At 39.5% G+C, this 24977-nt stretch overlaps 2 protein-coding genes across 8 annotated transcripts in view; one reads left to right on the forward strand and one right to left on the reverse strand.

Annotated features, from left to right (window-relative positions):
• The first annotated feature begins 2183 nt into the window (after positions 1-2183).
• Positions 2184-18329, forward strand: LOC130913662 (lymphotoxin-alpha-like). 2 transcript variants are annotated; one of them, XM_057832441.1, is made up of 5 exons: positions 2184-2458; positions 7700-7922; positions 11326-11356; positions 11432-11479; positions 17134-18329. In XM_057832441.1, exons 1-5 carry the CDS (start codon positions 2391-2393, stop codon positions 17544-17546), a joined length of 783 nt encoding a protein of 260 aa, XP_057688424.1. In that variant the 5' UTR covers positions 2184-2390; the 3' UTR covers positions 17547-18329. The 2 variants fall into 2 exon arrangements, with proteins under 2 accessions (XP_057688424.1, XP_057688425.1); XM_057832442.1 differs by lacking the exon at positions 2184-2458 and adding an exon at positions 7474-7570 and having other exon boundaries at positions 7659-7922.
• Positions 18330-19438: 1109 nt separating this feature from the next.
• The window catches only part of sh3glb2a (SH3-domain GRB2-like endophilin B2a), a 45468-nt gene continuing 39929 nt past the window's right edge, over positions 19439-24977 (reverse strand). For 3 of the 6 annotated variants that reach the window (XM_057832456.1, XM_057832451.1, XM_057832457.1), the window contains one exon: positions 19439-23920. In XM_057832456.1, the coding sequence (XP_057688439.1) occupies positions 23813-23920 (108 nt within the window). In that variant the 3' untranslated portion in view covers positions 19439-23812. The remainder of the gene's footprint in view (positions 23921-24977) is intronic. The other 3 variants (XM_057832453.1, XM_057832452.1, XM_057832455.1) reach the window with 2 other exon arrangements.

The following is a 24977-nucleotide window of genomic DNA, read 5'->3' on the forward strand; positions in this document are numbered from 1 at the left end:
TCCTTTCTTTTTATTTGGAATGACCCTAGCAATAGATGGGTGTCTTGCCCCAAGGGCGTAGGTTTGCATAGGGACGGTACGGACTTATCCCTACCAGCTTTACAGGATGCTCAAATTGTCCCCACCAACTTTTAAGAAACCTTATGTGCATGATATAGGGGGTTCAGTTATATAGGTAATTTAGATCGTCTTCCCATATGTTGAAATAATAGAATAGACCCTACCATTATTAAGTGACTTATTTTCATTATGTTCGGACTTACATTTATCCCTTTTCACTTGCTGAACGTGCAGGTCAATTTTTTGCCCCCTCAAAAAAACGTTTGGTTGGCTAGTGACTTGAAGCCCCCCGTACCGCCACAAAGACACACACACATATACTCCCACAGCCCCGACAGATTAATGTATACAACATGCCGCCTCCTCCGCCAGAGATATTAGAAGTTTTTTCTCGGCCAGCAGTAGCCACCGTTAAAAGTTGTGGAAGTCGGGGAAACACCACAAATTTTGCTACTGAAAGTCCAACGTGCATCAGAGTTAGCATAACGTTAAACTAGCTAACCTGCAAAACTACTGCGGTCAGGCCAGCCTCCACAAGGAACAACGAAGTCAAGCTAGCCGTCCCTTATTTGGATCTGTCACGGCCCTGCCCTGCCTGGTATGGGCCGCTCATTGTTTGCATTAATTACAGTATGACCATTAGGGTAATATCGTCCCTACCAATGTTGAGACCAAACCGACACCCTCGTCTTGCGCTAATAGGGAATTGGGGAAGCAAGCTGGCAACTTGAACTTGTTTGCCTATGTGTGTGCACGTAGGTGGACTTAATACATGTGTGTAAAAACATTTCCATGTAGCAATATGCATGAAAAATGTTTTTATCTCAACTTGCATTCTAACAGGGCCTTCTGGAACTAATTCTGCCATTGATAGTGTGGAACCACAAAATAATTGGCTGCAATGACTTGTGACTGTTGGAATAATTACAACAAATCTAGTAAAAATACCGTATTGGCCCAAATATAAGACTGTCCTGATTATATGACGACCCCCTCTTTTACAAGACTCAAGTTTCGAAAAAAAGACTTTTGGAACACCAAATTAATTTTTATGCAGAAAATAATTACAGTACATCCGAAACAAATGATTATAACAATATATTTTAGAAAAAAAGCATGTTATTTTGCCTCATTAAAATCTTAATATCTGCACTTTAGTTTACATATTTAAATGTTCAATCACATTCGTAAATGAATGGCTTCTGGTTTTTGAAATGTAAATAAACCAATCTATTGTGATAAAACATCAAAATTGCAATAACTGCATTAACCATCAAAGTGAAGTCTAACTGTAACTGTAGTCTTGAAACAAATCTGAATAAGGAAAAACATTGCAATAAAATAATGCAAACTGGTTAAACTAAAAAGAGTAGCGGAGATCTGTCATGACAGAACATCGCTTCAATGATATCTGGCGCCATCTAGCGTCGTGAATGGGGAGAGTAGCTGAGATCTGTCTTGACAGAACATCGCTTCAATGATATCTGGCGCCATCTAGGGTCGTGAATGGGTGTAATGTCTAGACCGCGAATATAAGACGATCCATCTTTTTCAGTCTTATTTCAATGCAAAAAACACCGTCTCATATTCGGGTCAGTACGGTAATTAGTAAGCATACACATACTAGTACGTACAGTACATCTACTGTATATGTATTCATACTGCCAGCGCAGCCCATCACTCCTCCCGCAGCCCCGCAAAGAGGCCATCGTTACACACACACACACAACCTTTCCCCCCCGCCCGGGAACCAGGGTGGTCCCCCAGGCCACCCGTGTCCCCATCAAGCGGCCTTCAGGGATGGGAAGAGGGGACACACCACTAACCCCACCCCCATCCGCCCACCCGGGCCATGAGCCACAGCCCCAGCCCCCCCAACCGGCACGGCATGCCATGGGACCCCCAAAGGCCCACCAAGCCCAGGGCAGGCCAGGGTCCCCCACCGGTGTTGTGCCGAAAAATAGCCGCCCCGCGTGAAATGTCTCCCTTGACGGGAACGCTTATTATAACGCTTTATTGAGCGTTTATTTCATTTATTTATTTGTTTATTTATTTTATTATTGCGCGCCCACACGTCCGGGGCCGGATGTATGGGGGGACTGGGGTGGGCACGGCCCACCCAGACGTGAGTCGTGCCCACCCAATCAAAATGTCGGTGTTCTGTTATGCATAAAAGATTGATGGGTTTTGTGATTGACTACCTGAGTTTTATTGCTTTTACGTCTTATTAGCATCATCTAGTGGACGCCTCGATTTACTGCATCTCATGCGCACTTTATTTGAAAGAAACTGCAACACGGAAGTGACGTTATTCAGTAGAGATTAACAGGATGACGGCCGCAGTCAGTTCCCGCCGTCTCTGTGACCACTTTGCCTTGAATTTGAGGTTGCATCGCCGGTATGTATTGTTTAAATGTGTTTAAAAACGTAAATATGTGGACTGTGTGTATTTCCGTGCTAAAAAGTGAGACGGATTCACTTAGCATGAAACTTGTGATATGCTAGTTACCCACGAGTTAGAGGTCGGCAAAATGGCGTCTCGGGCGCTCTGCTCATTGTTTATTCATATTTTCATATGCAGTTTGCTACAGATAGGGCAGTACATATGCGATTTCATATATTGTGCATATTTTGATTGTGTTGTTTTGTGTGTTTTCTTTAGTTTCACCCTTTTGAGTGTTAATAAACCTGCTTAGACAAAGCCACGTCTGCAGAGTCGTTGATACGAGAAAGATGTTCATAGCCACGACTATCGTGACGGCACAGTCGGGAATATCTATTGTAGCGACGCACTGGATATAGAGAACGCACAGAGAGTTGGTCTCACCAACTTTTTTATTCCAGGATTAACGGTTACTGTTGGCCGCAACCACGCCGAACAAGCAATCACCAAAACAAGCTGGTTTTCCAACCTCATTTGTTATCTGCGCGCTTCCTCTCTCCTCCAGACACATTCTCGCAGTCGGACAACCGGGCATTAATGACGTCCCCAGCCACAACAAAGCATCGCCATATTGAAATGGGGGCAAAACACGAGTCACAAGCAGTTGCGCTGTCGTGCATTGTAGTACAAACGCGTTGAACTTTTGTCTTATTTGCGGTCTTTTTTTCCGTCTGAATGACTAAAAGTTGCCGTGTTCCGGGTTGTAACACAAGGAAGAGTTCGGAGCCGCATTTGAAGTTCTGCATTCTTCCTCACGAGAAGAAAAGGACAAGCAAATAGCTGAAAGCAATCAATTGAGGAACAGGAAAAGAAGACGGTTCCGTGGACCATTCTCGCCAGTGGGGACCTAAATCCAGGCACATTTACGTTTGCAGCTGACATTTTATTACTGGTGAGTAAACTTAATCGATAATTTTTGTCCCAATTAGCTGCTACGATTCAATAGACTAGGCAGTAGTTTTATTACCGTAACCGACAACTCGCAAAGCGTTATTTTTCTTTAGCCGTGAACTGCTCTGATCGGTCAATCGGTATATTATTGGCCTGGTGGGTTTTTTTCCCGTGACGTGTTCACGGCTAAATAACGCTTGGAGGCGAATTACCGGTTACGGCAGAAATAATCACTCCGTTTATACTACCACTTTTCTTAGTTCTACACAGTACATATTCCACGTAATTAATAAAGGACAACTTACTGGGTTACTTTATGAGGTAGTTGTAGATTTTTCCGAACTCCACTGCAGGTAATTCCTTTGGATTGTTTATTCAGCTATCAGCTGCGACTTTGTATGGGCAGATTTGCAGGCCGATACACGCTAATTTTAAGTTGTAACGCCTCCTCGCGTCTATCGGCAGTGACTCGTGATAATAATAAGTCATGTTTAAGACGTTTTTATGAAAAAAAGACGCAAAATACAGCTGAAATATATGAATTTCAGACAACGTTTGTCTACGGATGTTTACCTGTGCGTGCCCCCATCTCAAAATGGCGACACGTTGCTATGCGAGATGACGTCATCGTGACATCATGCCGACTGCAAGAATAATGAGATAGATGAATGAAGGAAAAAAAAAAAAAAAAAAAATTGATGCAGCCTCAACGGGACACAAACCAGTGTTCTACTTGCGCCGGTCCCAAGCCTGGAGAAATGCAGAGGGTAAAAAAAAGCCTGCATTGGGGGTGCCCCCTCAAGTTTTCTTAGTGCCCACTCTGGTGAGTAAACCTAGAGCCGGGCCTGCACACGTCACTCGTACAAACAGCTTTTTCTCACCAATCGATAGACATGGAAACGATTTTCTTGTACCGTGAATATGCATTATTTTACTCTGCTTGAACTAATAAATGTCATACCTGTGTGATTGTCATTGGGATATGGTCATGAAAACCTGTAGACCAGGGGTTCCCAACCTATTCCACTAAGGCACACTGTGGGTGCAGGATTTCATTCTTACCAAACAAGATGACAACACTTTTTCCCCAATCTGGTGTTTTACAAGTGCAATCAGTTGATTGCAGTCAGGTGTGGCTTGTTTTAGCAGAAGCCTCATTGGTTCAACTGTCTCTGCTGGATCGGCTGGAACAAAAACCAGGACCCACAGTGTGCCTTGAGGACTGGGTTGAAAACCCCTGCTGTAGACTAATACATTTCTGTTCAAAGATGGTTATGTGGCCCAGTCCACGATTTGTTACTAAAATACAGTACTAGTATTTTGTGTAATTTATTTAAAACTGATTTTACAGTCGTAAATCCATTACTGTAATGCGTCCATGAAAATATTTGATGTTTTCACCTCAATAAAGCGTTATAAATAAGCGTTCCCGTAAGGGGGGGACATTTCACGCGGGCGGCTATTTTTCGGCACAAAACCAGCAGCCAAGGCAGAAGGCCACGCCCCGGGAGCCTCGCCATAGAGAAAAAGAGTGGGACCCACCTACCACCCTATTACTGTGGCTGCCAGGTCCCTGGCTGGTAGCCATTACCCAGCACCATCACTGATTTTTTTTTTTTTTTAAATATTGTACGGCGACCTTGAGTGCCAGAAAGACGCCTTCAAATAAAATTTATTATTATTATTATTTGGGCACCCCTATGAAGAATTTCTGGAGGCACCAGTGATTTGGAATAGGCAGTATAGCGCCTCTCCAACACCTTGTGGTTGTTCTTTTCTTGCATGTAAGTGAACGACGGCAGGTGTTTTAGAGCTTTTGCTCCCCCTCCACCCAGTTTCCCTTTGCCCTCCAAGTGACCCGTGTGACGTCATAGAACGTGCTTAGGGCAAGTGAGTGAGGGCAACTCACCGTAAATGGAACCCAGCCAAACATGAGCTGTCTTTAATGACTCAGGTCTGGAAATCCCCCAAAAAGAGCTGGGGAGAGGGAAGTCGTCTGGGCTTCCCTTCTGAAGCTGCCGCCCCCGCGACTTGACTTCGGATAAGTGGGAGAAAATGGATGGATTAAAAATATATTGCGTGGTGACCCTTCATGGTATGTTCATAATTCATCCATGGAACTAACCTGGGGAATGTTGTGTGTGCACCAATGTCCTACCCATAATATGGCCCCCTACACAAAAAGGATTGCTAAAATCAGTTTTTTAATTAAAAATTAAATGTGTTCAAATGCAAATATTTGAGTCTCAAATATTTTTTCGCATTCAAAAACTTTTCTATGATTGAAATTTTTTTTTGATTGAAGTGATTTTTTGTTTGAAGCAACTTATTTTTTTGATTGAATAATAAAGACACATATGTCCTAGCCAAAATGTAGCCCAAACAAAAATCAACATTACTTCAATCCAAAAAGTTGCTTCAATCAAAAAAAAAAAAAAAAAAAAAAGGGAAGAAAAATAGCTTTCAAATGCATTTTTTATTTTTGCATTCAAACACATTTTTATTGATCGAATAATGACACAAATTTACCTCCATATGGCTCCACCCAGGGGATACAATTTTTGTCTGGGGTAACTACAATGGCACGACACCGGCAGGCGTACCATATTCAATGGATGATGATCTTGGCAAAAAGTATAGCTGTCCTAAGCAGCCTGATTTAGAATTCCCCTCAAGAATGATGGGAAACAAAAAAAACGCTCATTTTCAACTTATTATTAGGGCTGTCAAAATTCTTCAAAGCGCTGCATGCGTCAATCATTGTTTATATATAGTTATACATATAATTTATCATTTTTTTAGGGCTGTCAAAATTATCGTGTTAACGAGCTGTAATTAATTTTTTTGATTAATCATGTTAAAATATTTGACGCAATTAACGCACATGTCCCGCTCAAACAGATTAAAATGACAGCACAGTGTCATGTGCACTTGTGACTTGTGTTTTTGGGTGTTTTGACGCCCTTTTCTGGCGCTTGGGTGCGACTGATTTTATGGGTTTCAGCACCATGAGCAATGTGTAATTATTGACATCAACAATGGCGAGCTATTCTAGTTTATTTTTTGATTGAAATTTTTACAAATTTTATTAAAATGAAAACATTAAGAGGGGTTTTAATATAAAATTTCTATAACTTGTATTAACATTTATCTGTTAAGAACTACAAGTCTTTGTATACATGGATCGCTTTAACAGAATTTTAATGCCACCTTGTTGTTTGTTATAATAAACAAATACAGTACTTATGTACAGTATGTTGAATGGATATACGTCTTGTGTCTTATCTTTCCATTCCAACAATAATTTACAGGAAAAATATGGCATATTTTATAGATGGTTTGAATTGCGATTAATTAAGTTTTAAGCTGTGATTAACTCATTAAAAATGTTAATGGTTTGACAGGCCTACTTATTATAATAAGTACTGTTAGCTCTTTTAAATCAGGGCCAAAAACGCTTTAGTTTAGCACTGTATATCCATAACTGTCTATATATTTCAATCTACTTGCTTTCTATTCCTCTTGTGCTTATCTCCATTGCTGATTTCAATTATTATTAGTAGTAGTAGTTTTTGTTTTATTTTTATGTATTTTTATTCTATTTGTGATTAAATGCGATTTTAATGTATAATTTTATTTCCCATTTTGATTGTCTTGGTTTTTATGTTGTATTGATTTAAATGTGAATTTTATGATCTTCGTGTGATGTAAAACACTTTGAATTGCCTTGTGTTGAATTGTGCAATATAAATAAATTTGCCTTGTCTTGCCAATAAATATTCTTGTAAGTTAATTTTATTGCTGACACTACGTTTTGTGGTCATCAACATGTTGTGTCCCCCCTGGCCCACAAGTCCAACTCCGCCTATGGTTGAATACAGGTTCAATCATGTCTTTGTGTTTGTGTAATAAAGATTTACAAAACACTTTCAATGAGTCAATACATGAGTAACGTGGCAAAAAGTAGATGTTCTTAAATTGGACTGTTTTTGGTTTTATTATTGCAGCTATTTCCGTTTTAACGCAATTGTACCCCCCAACGCACACACACGCACACACACAGAGAGAAAGTATTAAAATAATTGTTACTGTCGAAGTAGAGAACGTGAAAAGTGTGGGAAAGTTTATCTCTAAACACCCACACATTTAATCACACGGTGTGCCCCGGCCCTCCAGGTGAGTTGTGTTGTTTCTTTTCGCCGGGATTCTTACAAGGGTGGCGAGCGGGATTTCCCAGTTTTCACAGTTTTCACCGCCAAATCAGTAGGCGCAGTCCAATCACGTAGGCGACTCCTGTCTCATAAGGCCATATGTCAGACCAGGGGCGCAAATGGAATCCACGAGGAGCGTCATGATGGAGGAAGGCATGTGTCGCCGAAACACGAAGAGCAGAGCCGTTCTTTCAAGAACTACGGCAGGCCAGTACTGCATGTACCTGGCGTTATGTTTGCTGTGCGCTGCGGTATTTGGGTTGGTGTTGCTATTGCTCCGACGGGGATGTCCCCAATCACCTGCACCTGACTCTAAGGTAAGAGGCATTTTATAACAGGTGCTAGCAACTAGTGCGCATCAACCGAAACGACAAACGCTCAAAAATGTGAAAAAAGTCATTTTTTTTTATCTTCTTAAAGCAAGGGCGTAGGTTTGGTCTCAACATTGGTAGGGACGATATACTAATTATGGGGCGCCGTTTGTAAAGCAGTACATGCTAAAAATTACGACATCATTTTCTCACATTTAGCGCCACACAGTTTAAAATGGTTTGAATTATTTATTTTTTGCACATCTACAACGCAATTTAGCAACTTAAATATTTAGTTTTTAATAGGAAGTTTTAGACCTGAATGTTTAAATCCAGAACTAAATATTTAATTTTAATCATAAATTTATATCCTAAATGTTAAATCTGGAAACAGTTGGAACTAAATATTAGGCTCGTATGACGTCGCACTCGCGAGGTTTCCGCCGCTATCGCCATTTTGGAAGCGAGAAACCTAAACAGTGAGGCATTTCAACACAGGTCGCTCTTTAAAAATGGTTGGAAATTATTGTGCGGTAAAGAATTGCAACAACCGATCGAATAGACAGGAGAATGTACAGCTCGACGGAACACAACATTGAGTTTCTTCCGGATCCCAACATGGAGAAAAGGCGAGGGAAAGGTCATATCTGAACTTACCAAACGTCGAAGAATAGCATGGGTGGCCTCGATCAGAAGCAAGGGCATAACGTTTGATTCTCCAGTTACACACTGAGTTTGCTCTATGCACTTCCACTCCGGTAAGTTAATTTCGTTTGTTTACGCAAATTTCAGTAACTTTATGCCCTAAATCGGCCTGTTGTTAGCTATAGCTACAGCTAAACAACTAGCATGCATACATGTGCATTGTCTTCATAAGACATAATTCCTGTCATTGCTAAATGAAAAAGCTGTAATATTTTGACGTGAGAGAGTGGCAAAGAATTTGTACACAGGCTACATTTTCTGCAGCAAAAAATTTGTACATCCGTGGTCACAGACTAATGTAAACACACATTGCCTACCTTTGCTAGAAAGATGGTGTTGCCGTTTGCTATGGTCATAATGTGCAGATCCTGCACCCATCCGCAGCAAAACTGTTTGTAGCTTTGTAGCGATTTGTAGTTTCGGAATTGCTGATGAGTGTAGTAACATACACCAAACACTAAATACAGCGTGAGGTCCATTTCGCGTGTGGTGGAAGCTTGTCGACATCTTTATTCCATTTGTGTTCGGCTTGCTCGTGAGGGTCAACATTGTTCACATCCTTAAAATTGCTCACATATCTGTCCTTCGCCGTGGTAACAAGTTTGTCTCTGTATCGAACTGGCAAGTTTTCCCTACATTTTTCCATCTTTGGCACTCGTAGTTGAATTGTATTTCCGTTAAGTTTAAATGTCCCGTGATGCAGATGTGCTTCCGAAATGGCTGCGTTGTCGCAAATCTCGCACGATCCCGTGCTGCTGTGACGTAAACGCTCGAGCTTAATTTAGCTTAATATGCAAATTCGCGTGACTGGAGACCGGAAGTAACAAAATAAAAGCTGGAGCAACTCAAACTGTCTGTTAACTTTGATTACAGGGTACCCGCGGGTCATTAAAAGTATTTTAAAAAAGCATTGAATTTAGTTTTCCATTATTAAAGGTATTAAAAGCATTAAATTAGCTGTCGTAAGTCTGGAATTTTTTCACCGTGGTTTTAATTTTCAAGAACATCTCAGTGCAACCTAAATTATATCCGCGACGTTTTTTTTTTTTTTTTTTAAATCCATAACGAAGATGACGCGTAGAATTTTTAAGATGCGCTGCACCTCGTGCGTGCGCTCCGTTAGCATCATTAGCATAAACATCACAACAGCAGGCAATCGCACAGTACTGTGTGCTAACTCAAGGAACTGCTCAGATGCCTTAGTTGTTATGTTCGACGAAAGCCTCGACAAGACAACCAAGTCCAAACAGTTGGACCAGCATGTGAGGTATTGGATCGGCAACCAAGTCGCATCCAGATACTTTGGGTCGCAGTTTATGGGTCATGCGAAGGCAGTGGACCTGCTTATCATTTCAAAATAAGTTGCCAATTTCTCCAATTAAAATGTGTTAGATGCAATAATGTATTTCTGCACAGTTTGCCTTTCGAATGAATGTGAATTTCGCAATTTTAACTCAAGAGTTAGCCATGTTCAATGGGGTATTGGCAGGTGCACTAGCCTTAGCATGAATAAACCGGAGTCGTAGATTCACCATCACTCTCAGATAAACAACACGGTTGACACTGTCTATTATTGGAACGAGTGCGGGGTAATGTATTAACGTTGATCTGAATAACATGGCATGGTGATAGGCAAATTATAATGTAGGTGATCGTAAAACACCTCTTGGTATATTTAAATGTTTTTCTTGATTAAATAAGAGTATGGATTTTCTCTGTCAGATTAAAAGAAATGTCTTCAATAGCTAACAAAGGATTAACATGTGTTTTTTATACTTCTTGTAATGTGATTAGAAATAAACAATTACCAAGGGAAATGGTCATGTGTAGCTTTTTTAGTAATAAGTAATTAATGGTAAACTACTGCCATTTAGTGGCTGTTTTATAAACTTTCACTGCCATTTGCAAGCACTTTACAGTTAAGGTGGCCAACTTGACAATCACCTACCTACCACCTTGACTAGGTCCTCTTAAAAGGGAAACCTGCTGAATTGCAAATGTAATTTCTGAAGTTGCTTTACAATAATAGTGTAAAATCCATTTTATCCTGGGAGAAAAAATTCTGAAAGACCTTATATTTAAATGTATTTTCAACAAATGTGCATTCTTTTGTCAAACACACTTAGTAGTTGAGGTTAAATTTGATGTTCAGTACTTTATTTTTTTAATATGAGTCAATATTATCTAAATAACGGGTGCGAGAAAAGTATTAATTTTCATTTGAAATGGCATTAAAAAAAAGTCTTAAAAGTCTTGAATTTAGATTTATCAATCCTGGGGGGACCCTGGATTAAAAATTAATAAAACCTACTCAACGGTGGCAGTCGGTCAGCTCTTGGACATGAGACATTGTGATTATAACAATATATAGCTAAAATACACATTTAGGAGAAACTATTTTAAGAGTATTTTGTGTGCGCCAGCTTTAATTTTGTTACTTCCGGTCTCCAGTCATATGAATTTGCATATTAAGCTAAATATTTAGTTCCAACCGTTTCCAGATTTAACATTTGGATATAGGATATAAATTACAAAAGAAACAACCTCATCTTTTTTCTAAGTAGACGCACACCAAAAAAAAAAATTGTACTGGGGTAACTCATTAACTCCAGCTGGCAGTTTATGACTGCTGTAGATATGCCCATCCTATTTTTTCATTGAAACAATTTCATTTAAAAAAATTTTACATTTGTTTCCTTTTCAGTCTGAGGTGCATGTAGACGGTACTTCATCAGGTAAATGCTGTACATTGGCTTATATTCTTGCAAAATCTCTGTTGTAAAGTATTAATGAGTGGATTTTCCTTGCAGCCCTCAGACATTCACAGAAGGATGAATACCAGAGTGCTCTGCTAACAGGTAAATATGTGTATATATATATATATATATATATATCTTCAAACTTGTGGGAACTACCAAGTTAAAATACAGACAGTTTTCCCATTTCAAATACTTGAAATCTAGAACGGTCTAAAACTAATATTTCACGTGCCAAAGGAGAGCAAGTCATTTCTGTATGTACAGTGTGGCAAATAAGTATTTAGTCAACCACCAATTTTGGCCCATTCCTCCATGCAGATGTCCTCTAGAACAGTGATGTTTTGTCTGGCTTCAGCAGGGGGAGACGTCTGGCAGTGCAGGATTTGAGTCCCTGGCGGCGCATTGTGTTACCGATAGTAGCCTTTGTTACTGTGGTCCCGGCTCTCTGTAGGTCATTCACTAGGTCCCCCCGTGTGGTTCTGGGATTTTTGCTCACGGTTCTTGTTATCATTTTGACGCCACGGGGTGAGATCTTGCATGGAGCCACAGATCAAGGGAGATTATCAGTGGTCTCGTATGTCTTCCATTTTCTAATAATTGCTCCCACAAGTTGATTTCTTTACACCAAGCGTTTTACCTATTGCAGATTCAGTCTTCCCAGCCTGTTGCAGGTCTACAATTTTGTCTCTGGTGTCCTTCGACAGCTCTTTGGTCTTGGCCATAGTGGAGTTTGGAGTGTGACTGACTGAGTTTGTGGACAGGTGTCTTTTATACCGATAAGGAGTTAAACAAGTGCACATAATACAAGTAACGAGTAGAGCCTTGTTAGAAGAAGTTAGACCTCTTTGACAGCCAGAAGTCATGCTTGTTTGTAGGTGACCAAATTCTTATTTTCCACTCTAATTTGGAAATAAATTCTTTAAAAATCAAACAATGTGATTTTCTGTTTTTTTTTCTACATTCTGTCTCTCATGGTTGAAGTTTACCCATGTTGACAATTACAGGCCTCTCTAATCTTTTCAAGTAGGAGAATTTGCACAATTGGTGGTTGACTAAATACTTATTTGCCCCACTGTATATATAATTTATCATTTTTTGTTAGCTGTTTGTGAAGTTTTTTGCTTGTACGCTTTGTTCACTTACATCCTGCGTAACTCCTGGGGGCTAAGCCCCTCCCTTTTCTTCAAACCTAGCGATGCCCCTGGATCTGTATCTACCACAGCAAAGCCCATTTGTAATTTCTCCAGAAATTGCAGTTTCTAGTTAGGGCCCGAGCACTAAACGTGCGAAGGCCCTATTGTTTTGCAAAGGATTTTTAAATTTTAAAAAAAAAAAATTTTTTTTTTCAGGGCAAATGAGAACGGCCAATTTGGAGGCCTGAACATGCACGAAAAGTCACCAAAATTTGCACATACGTGCGGAAAATTGTAAATTTCGATCATTTTGCAACGTTGAAAAAAAATCTAACAAAATGGCTCAGTGGCGCCCCCTTGAAATTTTAAACTTGGCCTATAACATTAGGGTCTGTCAGCGTAGAGCGATGAAATTTGGGGAGTCTATACCATGTCTAAAACCGCTCCAAAAAAGCATTTACACCCATATTCCAAACCCAACAGGAAATCGGTTATTTTGGATCGAATATGAAATTTTTATTGATTTACAGGGTGCACATTTGAGACCTTTTCGCTAGGGGATTTAGTTGGATCATCTTCAAAATTGGTGAGACTGTTCAGGAGACATATGAGATCTTAAGTTGTTAAAATGGTGCGTTTTCATTCACGGGTCTGACCTGGGCGTGCTGCCAAAGTCGGCCATTTTTTCGGCAAAATGACAAATTCAGTAAATGACTAATAGTTCCTTGGCACAACGTTCAATCTTTTTCATATCTGCCATGCAGTGTTGTTAATTTTACTTTAAAAAGTAATTAATTACAGTTACAAATTACTTCTCCCAAAAAGTAATTGCGTTAGTAACTCAGTTACCTGAATTTAAGAGTAATTAGTTACTTGGCAAAGTAACTAGTGATAATTTTCATGTTTTGTTTTGTTTTTCTCAACAACAACAAAAAAAAAGGTCACACAATGTGAAGTTTAAAGGGTTTTTGGGACAATTGGCCCTAGCCCAATTCTTTACCCTCCACTTAGCTAGACACAAGGGTATTGCGATAACTAGATAGTAACCTTTGCTATGTGTGGAAGTCATTTAAAGTTGTGAATCAACCGTTAAAGTTGTTAAAATTGCTCCCGCTATTGCATTAGTTCCCTTCTGTCTACTTTCAACATGTGTAGGGTTTAAAACTGTTTCATCATTTAAAGATAGATTTAAGTCAAGATTTTGCCGATTTACGACCATTTTAGATTACAAAAAAAAGTAGGTTCGCTAGGAAGGATCTCTACAACAGAGCCTTCCTGAGAGGTCTACTGATTTAAGGTGGCGGCTGTTTACTAACGCATGTAGTCCTTAAAACATGTTGCCAATGCAGCCGTGTCTGCCATTTGCATCTAGTTCTATAATATGTGATATCTACCGTATCATGTGGGCGTAGTTTGTAGGCTACAGTCAGGTATTATTGGAGCCACCTAGCATCGCGTTTGCAACGGCGTCTTTCCCACTCCTTCTCTGCTCTCGTCTCCGTGAGTCCGTCTCTCTGACTTTTTTTTATTCAACCAACTTAGTAACGCACGCCTTTCCCGCCTCAGTAACGGTAACGCGTTGCCAAGATGAGATAAGTAATTAATTAGATTACTCACTACTGAAAAAAACGCCGTTACTAACGCCGTTATATTGTAACGCTGTTATTAACAACACTGCTGGCATGTATGTGCGGTATCCCACCCTTAACACGAGTGCATTGAAATATTACCCATTAGGCCTAGCGCCCCCTAGTGAGAACAGGAAATGCCTTTTTTTACAAGACAGGTTCCTCCTCCAAGGGAAAAAAATCTGTTGACCTCAAACCTGCATCAGGGGAGCCTTAAGACCTGTGTTCAGGTGCCTGATGAAAAATATTGAGGTTTCGTTGAAGCGGAGGGGTCCAAACAGGAAAGTAAAAATGACCGTCAACAATTTGTCTCGCAAAAAACTTTGAACAGTCATAACTCAGCAGATATACAACATATCTGCGCCAAACTTCCCTTGCTTGTTGAGAGTCATACCCTGAAGGGTCTTATAAGGGTCATTTGCATCAACTCTACAGTGCCAACTAGTGGCGACAGAAAGGAGTTTTAAAACAGGCCTTTCCTATTGGGTTTTTTCAACGTAGAGCAATGAAATTTGGGGAGTCCATACCTTATGCAAAACTGTTCCAAAAAGTCTCTTGCACCCATTTTCCAAATCCAACAGAAAATCGGGTATTTTGGATCAAATGTGAAATTTTTATCCATTTGTAGTATAGTTTACATTTGGAGGCCTGAACATGCACGAAAACTCACCAAATTTTGCACATACATGCGGCTTTGCGTAGATTTCGATAATCTTGCGACGTTACAAAAAAAAATGTAACAAAATGGCTCAGTGGCGCCCCCTTGAATTTTTCAAAAAGGCGTTTCCTATTAGGTTTTTTTAACGTAGAGCAATGAAATTTGGGGAGTCGATACCTTGTTTAAAACTGCTCCAAAAAGTCTCTTGAACCCATATTCCAAACCCAACAGGAAATCGGGTATTTTGGATTGAATGTGAAATTTTTATCAATTAACAGGGTGCACATTTGAGACCTTGTCACAGAGGGAGTTAGTTGGATCATCTTCATAATTGTTGAGACTATTCAGGAGACATAGGAGCTCTAAAATTTTCAAAATGGTTCGTTTTCATTCATGGGTCTGACCTGGGCGTGGTGCCAAAGTCGGCCATTTTTTTGGCAAAATAACAAATTCAGTAAAAGACTAATAGCTCCTTGACACAACGTTCAATCGTTTTCATATCTGGCATGTATGTGCGGGATCCCACCCTTAACACGAGTGCATTGAAACATTACCCATTAGGCCTAGCGCCCCCTAATGGGAACAGGAAATGCCTTTTTTTACTAAACAGGCTCCTCCTCCAAGGAAAAAAAATATATTCACCTGAAACCTGCATCAGGGGAGCCATAAGACATGTGTTCAGGTGCCTGATGAAAAATACTGAGGTTTGGTTGAAGCAGAAGAGTCCAACAGGAGAAGTGAAAATGACTGAAGCCATTTCGTCTCACCACAAGTTTTGAACAGTCATAACTTCTACAACATATCTGCACCAAACATCTCGTGCTTGTTGAGTCATACTCTGAAGGGTCCTGTAGGGGTCATTTGCATCAACCCTACAGCGCCAACTAGTGGCAATAGAAAGTCACTCATTTTTCTAATATATGCCCAGTTCTTTTCAGGTTGGTCATTGTAGTTTCAAGACCTTTTGAAATACTTAATTTACGGCCCATGTCCACATGTCTCTGTCTGTTGCCGTGATGACCCTTTATTCGCTCCTTTTTTGTAGGACTCTCTCCAATAGGGGTTTTTATCTCTTAGGTGTGTGAATGTTAAGAGGCGACTTTCGAGCATGTTAGGTTCTAATGAGATGATTAGAGAGGACGATCTGCCACCACCCTGACCTGCACACTGTCCGAGTTGCGCTAGATTGCGAGGGCCCGTTCAGTCCTGCTTGCAGGCCTAGTTAACTTCTAGGGCTGTCAAAATTATCGCTTTAACGCGCGGTAATTAATTTTTTAAATTACTCACGTTAAAATATTTGACGCAATTAACGCACATGTCCCGCTCAGAAAGTATTCTCCCTTTTGGTAAGTTTTACAGCAAGGCTTTTTTTGCTGTCCAACAGCGAACTCTTGTGGTCGCTTTGCGACATGGTTTATTATTGTCTTGCCAGTTCATTATGGCTGCACGACGTCTCGGGCTGATAGTGTTGTGCTTATATGATCCTTGGACAAGATTTGTCCGTAAGTATGGTTGTTGTAAAAAATGTACATATTATGTTAGTAAGCGAAATGTTATATTTTTTGTATGAGACGCTTTTTGTTTATGTTTAGTGAACCTGTATAGCGTGCTAAGCTAACGTTGTTGCTAATGCAATGCTTGTGTACTTTTATTTTGTAGTTTTACGACGGTCTAAAGAGGACAATGGTTTGAGGCCATTTTATTAATAAATCAGATGAAAAAGGAAGAAGTCTAATTATTAAGGCATCGTTCACTAGCTGTCTAGCTTTGGAAAAAGTAGACGCTTCGGAGTGAGGACAGCATAGACAGATTTAAATGACAGTAGAGTGAAATGCCCACTACAGTCCTTATGTACCGTATGTTGAATGTATATATCCATCTTGTGTTTTATCTTTCCATTCCAACAATTTATTTTACAGAATATATATATAATTTACAGAAAAATATGGCATATTTTATAGTTGGTTTCAATTGCGATTAATTGCGATTAATTACGATTAATTAATTTTTAAGCTGTAATTAACTCGATTAAAAATTTTAATCGTTTGACAGCCCTACTTTTGTTGTCATCTTGACAATTCTCATTTCGAATTTGCAACACTAAAAAAAAGTTTGGAACATTCCTAAAGTAAGCCAGTTAGATGGAAATATTGTAGGTATTTGACCCCTGCCCCCCAAACCCTCCAATGTTTCTCAATGCATAATTTGGGATTTTGTCATGATCTCTCAAAACATAAAATGATTTTGCGTCACTGAATCGCTTCATTAACACCATGTATAAATATTCATTGATTTGAGACACTAAATATTGCTTCTCCACTGTCACTATTCTAGCTCCTTTTGGCAATAAGACAAATGGAAAATATCTTCTATGGGAAAGTAAGAAGGGAAACGCTTATTGCCATGGGGGCATCCTCTACTCCAATGGAAACCTGGTCCTTCCCAGTAAAGGTGTCTACAGAGTCTTTCTGCAGATTACCTACGAGAGTAATGGCGACTTCACGTGTGAAGGTTTTGTGAAACTCGTCAACAAGGTGTTCCTTTACCGTGTTACTTATACCAAGGATGTGCCTCTCCTGGCCTCTGTGGACACAGTAAGCTGCAGCACAAACCAGTGGAGTAAATCCCTACATACGAGTGGCATCTTTGATTTGGAAGCAAACAGCACACTGCGAGTGACGTCGGAACACGTCAACCTCATTTCATCGAAAGAATATTTGGTGTTTTTTGGAGCTGAACTGATTTAGTGTGCTGGTTAAGATTAATCAAATGCAGCTTTGTAGCCTGCATTATTAGGCATTGTGTCGTGTAGAGATATTTGTTCCTATATGATTGTTCATTGTACTTTGTATATTCATTTCTATATCATTTTGAACTGGAAAAGAGTTGCACAGCTGTCAGCTTCTTCTCTGAAGCAAGGTCACTTACAGATAACACAGCTGCCTTGTAAAATTCCAATTCTTGTTCGCCACTCAATGGGTTAACATGGGGGCCTCCCTATTTGCATTGGAAATAACAAAAAAAGTGTATGCATTGAGAGTTGGGGGCAGATATTCTCGAAGCCGTCTGGGTGGGGCTCTCGGGGACATACAGTATTTCCTGGCTGGCCAGCTTTTAATTATTCTTCCCTTAATATATGTATTATCTTAGGTGATTATTGCTTTCTCTTTGTTCCTGAACTGTGTGTTATCATCTCCTGTTTAATAAGAGAATAAAAAACCTGTAAAATGAGACAATTGTACAAATATTCTGTGCACTGTTGACAAAACAATGCTGATACAAATATTTCAACTTTACAATTTCAGGATATTGTTATTCATGTGTTGCTTCTATTACAAGTTGAAAAACTCGTTTGTTGGCTTCTAATCATTATCATTTGCAAAGCGGAAGAACTGATGTCTTTGAAAGTGCTGATAGAGTAGGTAGAATCTCTGGCAACTGTAGGCTTATAAAAACTTTTATACCCTATGCTATTAGCATCTTGAACTCTGTAAAGTTTTAACATATCAATATTTCCTGTCTTTTAACAAATAAATAATTGTACTGTACTATACATGACCACATCTCAATGAATCCTAAGGTGTAGGGCTGGAACAAAGTTGTCCCTATTGATACTGATAATGATAAATGCTTCGCTATTTTCTGGTAATAATGAAGACAAACTGTATAGAATATGGACAATCGGATAAAATGTTAGACTTAGGGCCCAAATCCACCAGATGCATGATCGTTCCGGTTCCAGTCTGGCTCAGTGTTGACTGCGTGCCACGCAGTACATCAAAAACAGGCAAATCATACCGGCTGCACACGGCTGCCCATTTGTTGTTTAGATTAAAAAACATCACACAAGGTTCATGGATACGTCATTCAAGAAAAGTGTAGGGCAAGTGTCTATTATGTGGAATAAAATATATATATATGGCAGAAAACACTCAGGTGACTTGAAGTTGCGCTCTAAGACCCCCAATTTGGCCAACTTTCAAAATTGTCCGATATGCGTGATACATCATTGGAAAGCTTAAAATCTCAATTTTCAGGGGGAGGAAAATTTTTGAACGGGGGGCATTTTTAACAAGTTTTTTAAACAGAAAAACCCTATCTGGAGATGAGAGCACGCAAGAGCAGAATTACAGACGCCATGACTTTAACAAGATATCGCATACTTACCTTGTAGCATGTATCCCTGAGTGCCAAGACACAGCTGTGAATGGCCATAGCTGGATATTTTGGGGATTTTATGGGGGGCAGGGTTATATAACAAGGGTCGCGATGCAGAAATTGTAGACATTAAGGAGTGGTCGAGATTTTCATTTTCATGTATTTACCTTTTTAAACTTTTTTTTTTTTTTTTCCAATTTTTTTGGTTTGGATTGATTATCATCATATCGGAGAAAATGCGACAGTAACAAAAAAAAATACAATTAAGCGATAGGTACGAGGTAGATATCCGTGACTTTTTTACAGACGGCATTTTTTTCATTGTGACATAATTTGTTTAAAAGTTTAAAATATGTGAATGAATAATTTTTTTAAAGTCGTTTTTTTTTTTTTTTTTTTTTTTTTTTTTTTGGAAACAAAATATGAGACATCAATTAATGACTCTAAGCTAAAAACGACAGACATTTTGAATAATAAATATAATTAATTACCTTCGTTTTATGGCTGGGTTGAAACAAAAACGGTTCCACGACGTCTGTAAACGGGGGTTTTCAGGGTAAAACGGACAAATTAAAAATAGTTTGGGGGCTTAATGCGGCACGACTCTGCTATGGCAGCATATAGACCTATTGTTCTATCAAACACAACAGTTGTTTTGGCTTAAAATACAGCAGTTTATTTTAAAGAGGGTTGCAAGAGCAGAAACTGCTTTTTCAGTCTTGTATATATATATAATATATACACCTCGACATACAATAATTTCGACATCTGACGTAAAATTTGACTCTCATTATTGTTGTTGTAACATTGGCAAAGAAGTCGCCAGCTTCGTCAGGTTTTTAATCATTTATTTCCGAACTTGTGCAATGCAACACTGCTACTGTTCACCGTAGCCGACTCCAACAACAGCAGAACATCGAAAGAGAAAGTAAAAACTGCCGCACCTCTATCAGTCTCTCATCATTCACGCGTTCAAGAGCAACATGCAAAACACAACCGCCACCTTAGAACTCAATTCGTTCCATTATTATTAATACTACCCTATTATAATTCTGATTTGTTTTCAAAATGTATTTGTTTTGCTATGTGTAATTGCTATTTGTAATTTATTAAGTATTGGGCATAGGTTCTTGGGCTGTGGAACAAATTAATCAAATTATAATGTTATGTGATGTAATCTTATGGGAAAATCCTGCTTCACGTTCGACCATTTCGACATACAAGCCAGGTCCTGGAACGAATTAAATTCATATGTAGAGGTACCGCTGTGTATTATATGTATATATACTGCATATACAGTGGGGCAAATAAGTATTTAGTCAACCACTAATTGTGCAACTTCTCCCACTTGAAAATATTAGAGAAGCCTGTAATTGTCAACATGGGTAAACCTCAACCATAAGAGACAGAATGTGGAAAAAAACAGAAAATCAGATTGTTTGATTTTTAAAGAATTTATTTCCAAATCATGGTGAAAAATAAGTATTTGGTCAATACCAAAAGTTCATCTCAATACTTTGTTATGTACCCTTAGTTGGCAATAACGGAGGCCAAACATTTTCTGTAACGCTTCACAAGCTTTTCACACACTGTTGCTGGTATTTTGGCCCATTCCTCCATGCAGATCTCCTCTAAAGCAGTGATGTTTTGGGGCTGTCGTTGGGCAACATGGACTTTCAACTCCCTCCACAGATTTTCTATGGGGTTGAGATCTGGAGACTGGCTAGGACACTCCAGGACCTTGAAATGCTTCTTACGAATCCACTCCTTTGTTGCCCTGGCTGTGTGTTTGGGATCATTGTCATGCTGAAAGACCAAGCCACGTCTCATATCCAATGCCCTTGCTGATGGAAGGAATTTTTCACTCAAAATCTCTCGATACATGGCCCCATTCATTCTTTCCTTTACACAGATCAGTCGTCCTGGTCCCTTTGCAGAAAAACAGCCCCAAAGCATGATCTGTCCACCCCTATGCTTCACAGTGGGTATGGTGTTCTTCAGATGCAATTCAGTATTCTTTCCCCTCCAAACACGAGAACCTGTGTTTCTACCAAAAAGTTCTATTTTGGTTTCATCTGACCATAACACATTATCCCAGTCCTCTTCTGGATCATCCAAATGCTCTCTAGCGAACTCAGATGGGCCTGGACGTGTACTTTCTTCAGCAGGGGGACACGTCTGGCAGTGCAGGATTTGAGTCCCTGGCGGCGCATTGTGTTATTGATAGTAGCCTTTGTTACTGTGGTCCCAGCTCTCTGTAGGTCATTTACTAGGTCCCCCCGTGTGGTTCTGGGATTTTTGCTCACCATTCTTATCATTTTGACGCCACAGGGTGAGATCTTGCATGGAGCCCAAGATCGAGGGAGATTATCAGTGGGCTTGTATGTCTTTCATTTTCTAATAATTGCTCCCACAGTTGATTTCTTGACACCAAGCGGATTCAGACTTCCCAGCCTGCTGCGGGTCTACAATTTTGTCTGTGGTGTCCTTCGACAGCTGTTTGGTCTTGGCCGTAGTGCAGTTTGGAGTGTGACTGACTGAGCTTGTGGACAGGTGTCTTTTATACCGATAGTGAGTTAAAACAGGTGCCATTAATACAGGTAACGAGTGGAGCCTCGTTAGACCTTGTTAGAAGGTAGACCTCTTTGACAGCCAGAAATCTTGCTTGTTTGTAGGTGACCACTTACTTATTTTCCACTCTAATTTGGAAATGGATTCTTTAAAAATTAATGTGATTTTCAGTTTTTTTTTTTCCCACATTTTGTCTCTCAATGGTTGAGGTTTACCCATGTTGACAATTACAGGCCTCTCTAATCTTTTCAAGTAGGAGATTGTTGTTGATTCTTGACAAAAAAATTAAATTTCATATCTTTATGTTTGAAGCCTGAAATGTGGCGAAAGGTTGCAAGATTCAAGGAGGCCGAATACTTTTGCAAGGCACTGTATATATATTATTAGTTATTATATTGTGGAATCTACAAGGACAACACCAACTTGGTGATGATCATGAACAATCAGCAGGAAAATAATACTTTTTTAAAATTAACTTATTGGCCCGAATATAAGACAGCCCTGATTATAAGAGGACCCCCCTGTCATGACAGAACATCGCTTCAATGATATCTGGCGCCATCTAGCGTCGTGAATAGGTATAATGTCTAGACCGTGAATATAAGACGACCCCCTCTTTTTCGGTCTTATTTCAATGCAAAAAACACAGTCTTATAATACGCTAATTGTACCCACCTGGACGCCACAAACTTTATGTAAAAAAAAGTTGCCCGAGAGTTAAAGATGACGATCGCCACGCTAAATGCTAACGTGAACGCTAATGCTAATTCTCCGAGCTACCTAGCCTATCATCATCGCGCTTGCAACGGCGTCACTACCCCAGTCCAACCTCCCCGCTCTGCTCTCTCTCAGGAAGCTATGACAAAATCCGACAACGAGCACTTCATTCAACCAAATTGTAGTAACGCGCCCCTTCACATCCTCAGTCACGGTAACGGCGTGGCAAAGATGGGAAAAGTAATTTATTAGATTACTCAGTACTGGAAAAAAAATAACGGATACTGCCAATTAGCGTTCAGCTAAAACAAGCAGCACCTGACTACAATCAACTAATTACACTTGTAAGACTCCAGATTGGTGCAAAAGTGTTGTCCTGTTTTGTTGGAAAGAAATCCAGCATCCACTGCAGCCGAGTGTGGAATAGTATGGGGACCCCAGCTCAAAATAAACAAAGCAAGATCTTCCTGGTGTGAGTCATGTATTCAGAAATATGGTTGTTTTTACAAATGCAACCCACTGTACCAATTATATTCAACCCTTAAAAGGAATTGACACAATGCTTTAATTCCTAAAGAGTAACTTGCATACATTGTTTCATTAGTTTAAATTCTTCACTGAGATTTACATACATACAGGTTCTTTAAAATTTGACCGTGGAGTGGTGGATTTAAGGACTGTAATGTTACGAATAAGACCTTCAAAGGAATATCACTATTACACTCGTCTTCGTCTCGGTTCAGTGCAGGCTTGTTTGCTTTTTTGCGTGATTTACACACTACACACCCTTAAAATAACCGACTTGTTTCAAAAGACACACAACACAAAATAGATGAATCAGATAAAGTGCAGCAAGTAAACAGCACGAGAGGTTTACAGTGTTAGCTTAAAGTTTCGGTACAAAAAAGAAAAAACTTGGACATGAAGACCTTCATTTAACATACATAACAACATTCTTAAATTCAAACAATTTTGGGTCGTCTTACATTATTTCACTATACAGTATTGCCCATTTGTGAAGGTTAACTGGAATCCATATGAACAGGAATTAGTTAATTTATGACATAACACTGAAGCAGGTACAATTGTAGGAAGGTTGTCGATTTATTCCCTAGGTTTCAGTGTTGAAACTAATAATATGCCAAAGTTACTGCATAGTAAATGTAAAAACTGTTCATTTTTGGACCAGATCTGGTTCCTCAACGAATGCCAATGCTAGCCAATGAGTTAATATCGTGGAAAGATTTTATAATGGCATTGGCGGTGGAAGACAATAACAAATGACTACAAACATGATTCATCTCGATCAGAATGTTGGAATGGAAAGTGTTTTGAAAGTTCTTCACGGTGAAACCTGACTTAGGTCATGGAGGATTGTTGTCAAGCAGGTATCACTGTACTTGTAACACATTACAGCTGATGAAACAATGTGAAACATTACACGGTTTGTTTAGAAACATGCTAGTGAAAGTAGAGTAAGTGTAATTTGAAGAATTAATTAAGGTGAAAGGAGTATATTAATGGCTTCAGTAGTACTCATTCATGAACTTCTGTGTCGGTGTGTTGTTTAGCTGAGAAGCTCCAAGTATGTGACAGGCACTTTTCCTTTTTGGTCCCCCTTTTCGCCAACCAGCCAGTCCGAGTCCATGCCTGGGACTGTGTAAACTGTAATGATCTGCAACAACAACAAAAAAACACATAGTTTCTCTTGAGATAATGATACACAACAATTTTACTCATTCATTTCATTCCCTTTGTGTGCCCCTCCCTATTCATTTTCTAATCACAAAGTTGTCAAAGCAATACACGTATCTGTTCACACACACGTACGCACTCGCCCACCCACACACCAGGTTTTCAGACTGCTCCTAAATGGGGGCATTTCACACCTAAAATTTGACACAACGCAAGTAAATTTTTCATCAACTGGCACCTGTGCAAGTAAGAATTTTGCAGATTTAATTTTTTTCTTAAAGCAGAAATGTGAAGTAATTTCTTCACATGCCAAATAGGGTCACAATTAAAGTAATTAAACATTGTCCAACAGATAAAGCATGAAAAAATAATTTATATGTTGTATATTTGACAAAATAATCGCGTTTCCAAAATTCGAGCCTGAAAGGGGACGAACCCGGAAGTGATACGTCACACCGGGAACAGCGATGGCAGCTCCATACATACGGCCGCCATACAAAGCCCTTCAAACAATGATTCAAACAGCAATATAAGCGATGGATCTCCACCCTTGCGCTCGATCTAAGTTTTTGAAGAGTTGGAGGAAGAAGAGGAGCTTGGAATTTTATGTTGGACCAAACATGTATTAGCCAGACACTAATCAGGATGCAAACAATGTGCCTAGACTACCTGACATGGAATGGATACCAGACCCATCGAGATTACAAGATTGGTAAGATATAGGCTGTTATTATTTTCATGATTTAAAGATGCAGGCATTCGCACATAATTTTATGTTTTTGTCTATCTGATGACATTGTTAAAAAAAATAATAATCAGACTTCATGTTCATTATGGCAGATCCAGCAGCTCTCGTGCATATAAAATAATAATATAAAAACGTTGGGGGGAAAGAAGGAGATGAGTCGTTGATGGCTTTCTCCACTTTATTGTGGCAACAATTAGAAAACAAAATAATAGCGGACTGCCGCCACATTCGACCGCGAAGTTTTGCTTCTCGCTGATCTCCTCCTCGCCTCCTACTACTCCAACGTCTC

The sequence above is a fragment of the Corythoichthys intestinalis genome, chromosome 3, assembly GCF_030265065.1.
Source record: "Corythoichthys intestinalis isolate RoL2023-P3 chromosome 3, ASM3026506v1, whole genome shotgun sequence".
Lineage (NCBI taxonomy): Eukaryota > Metazoa > Chordata > Actinopteri > Syngnathiformes > Syngnathidae > Corythoichthys > Corythoichthys intestinalis.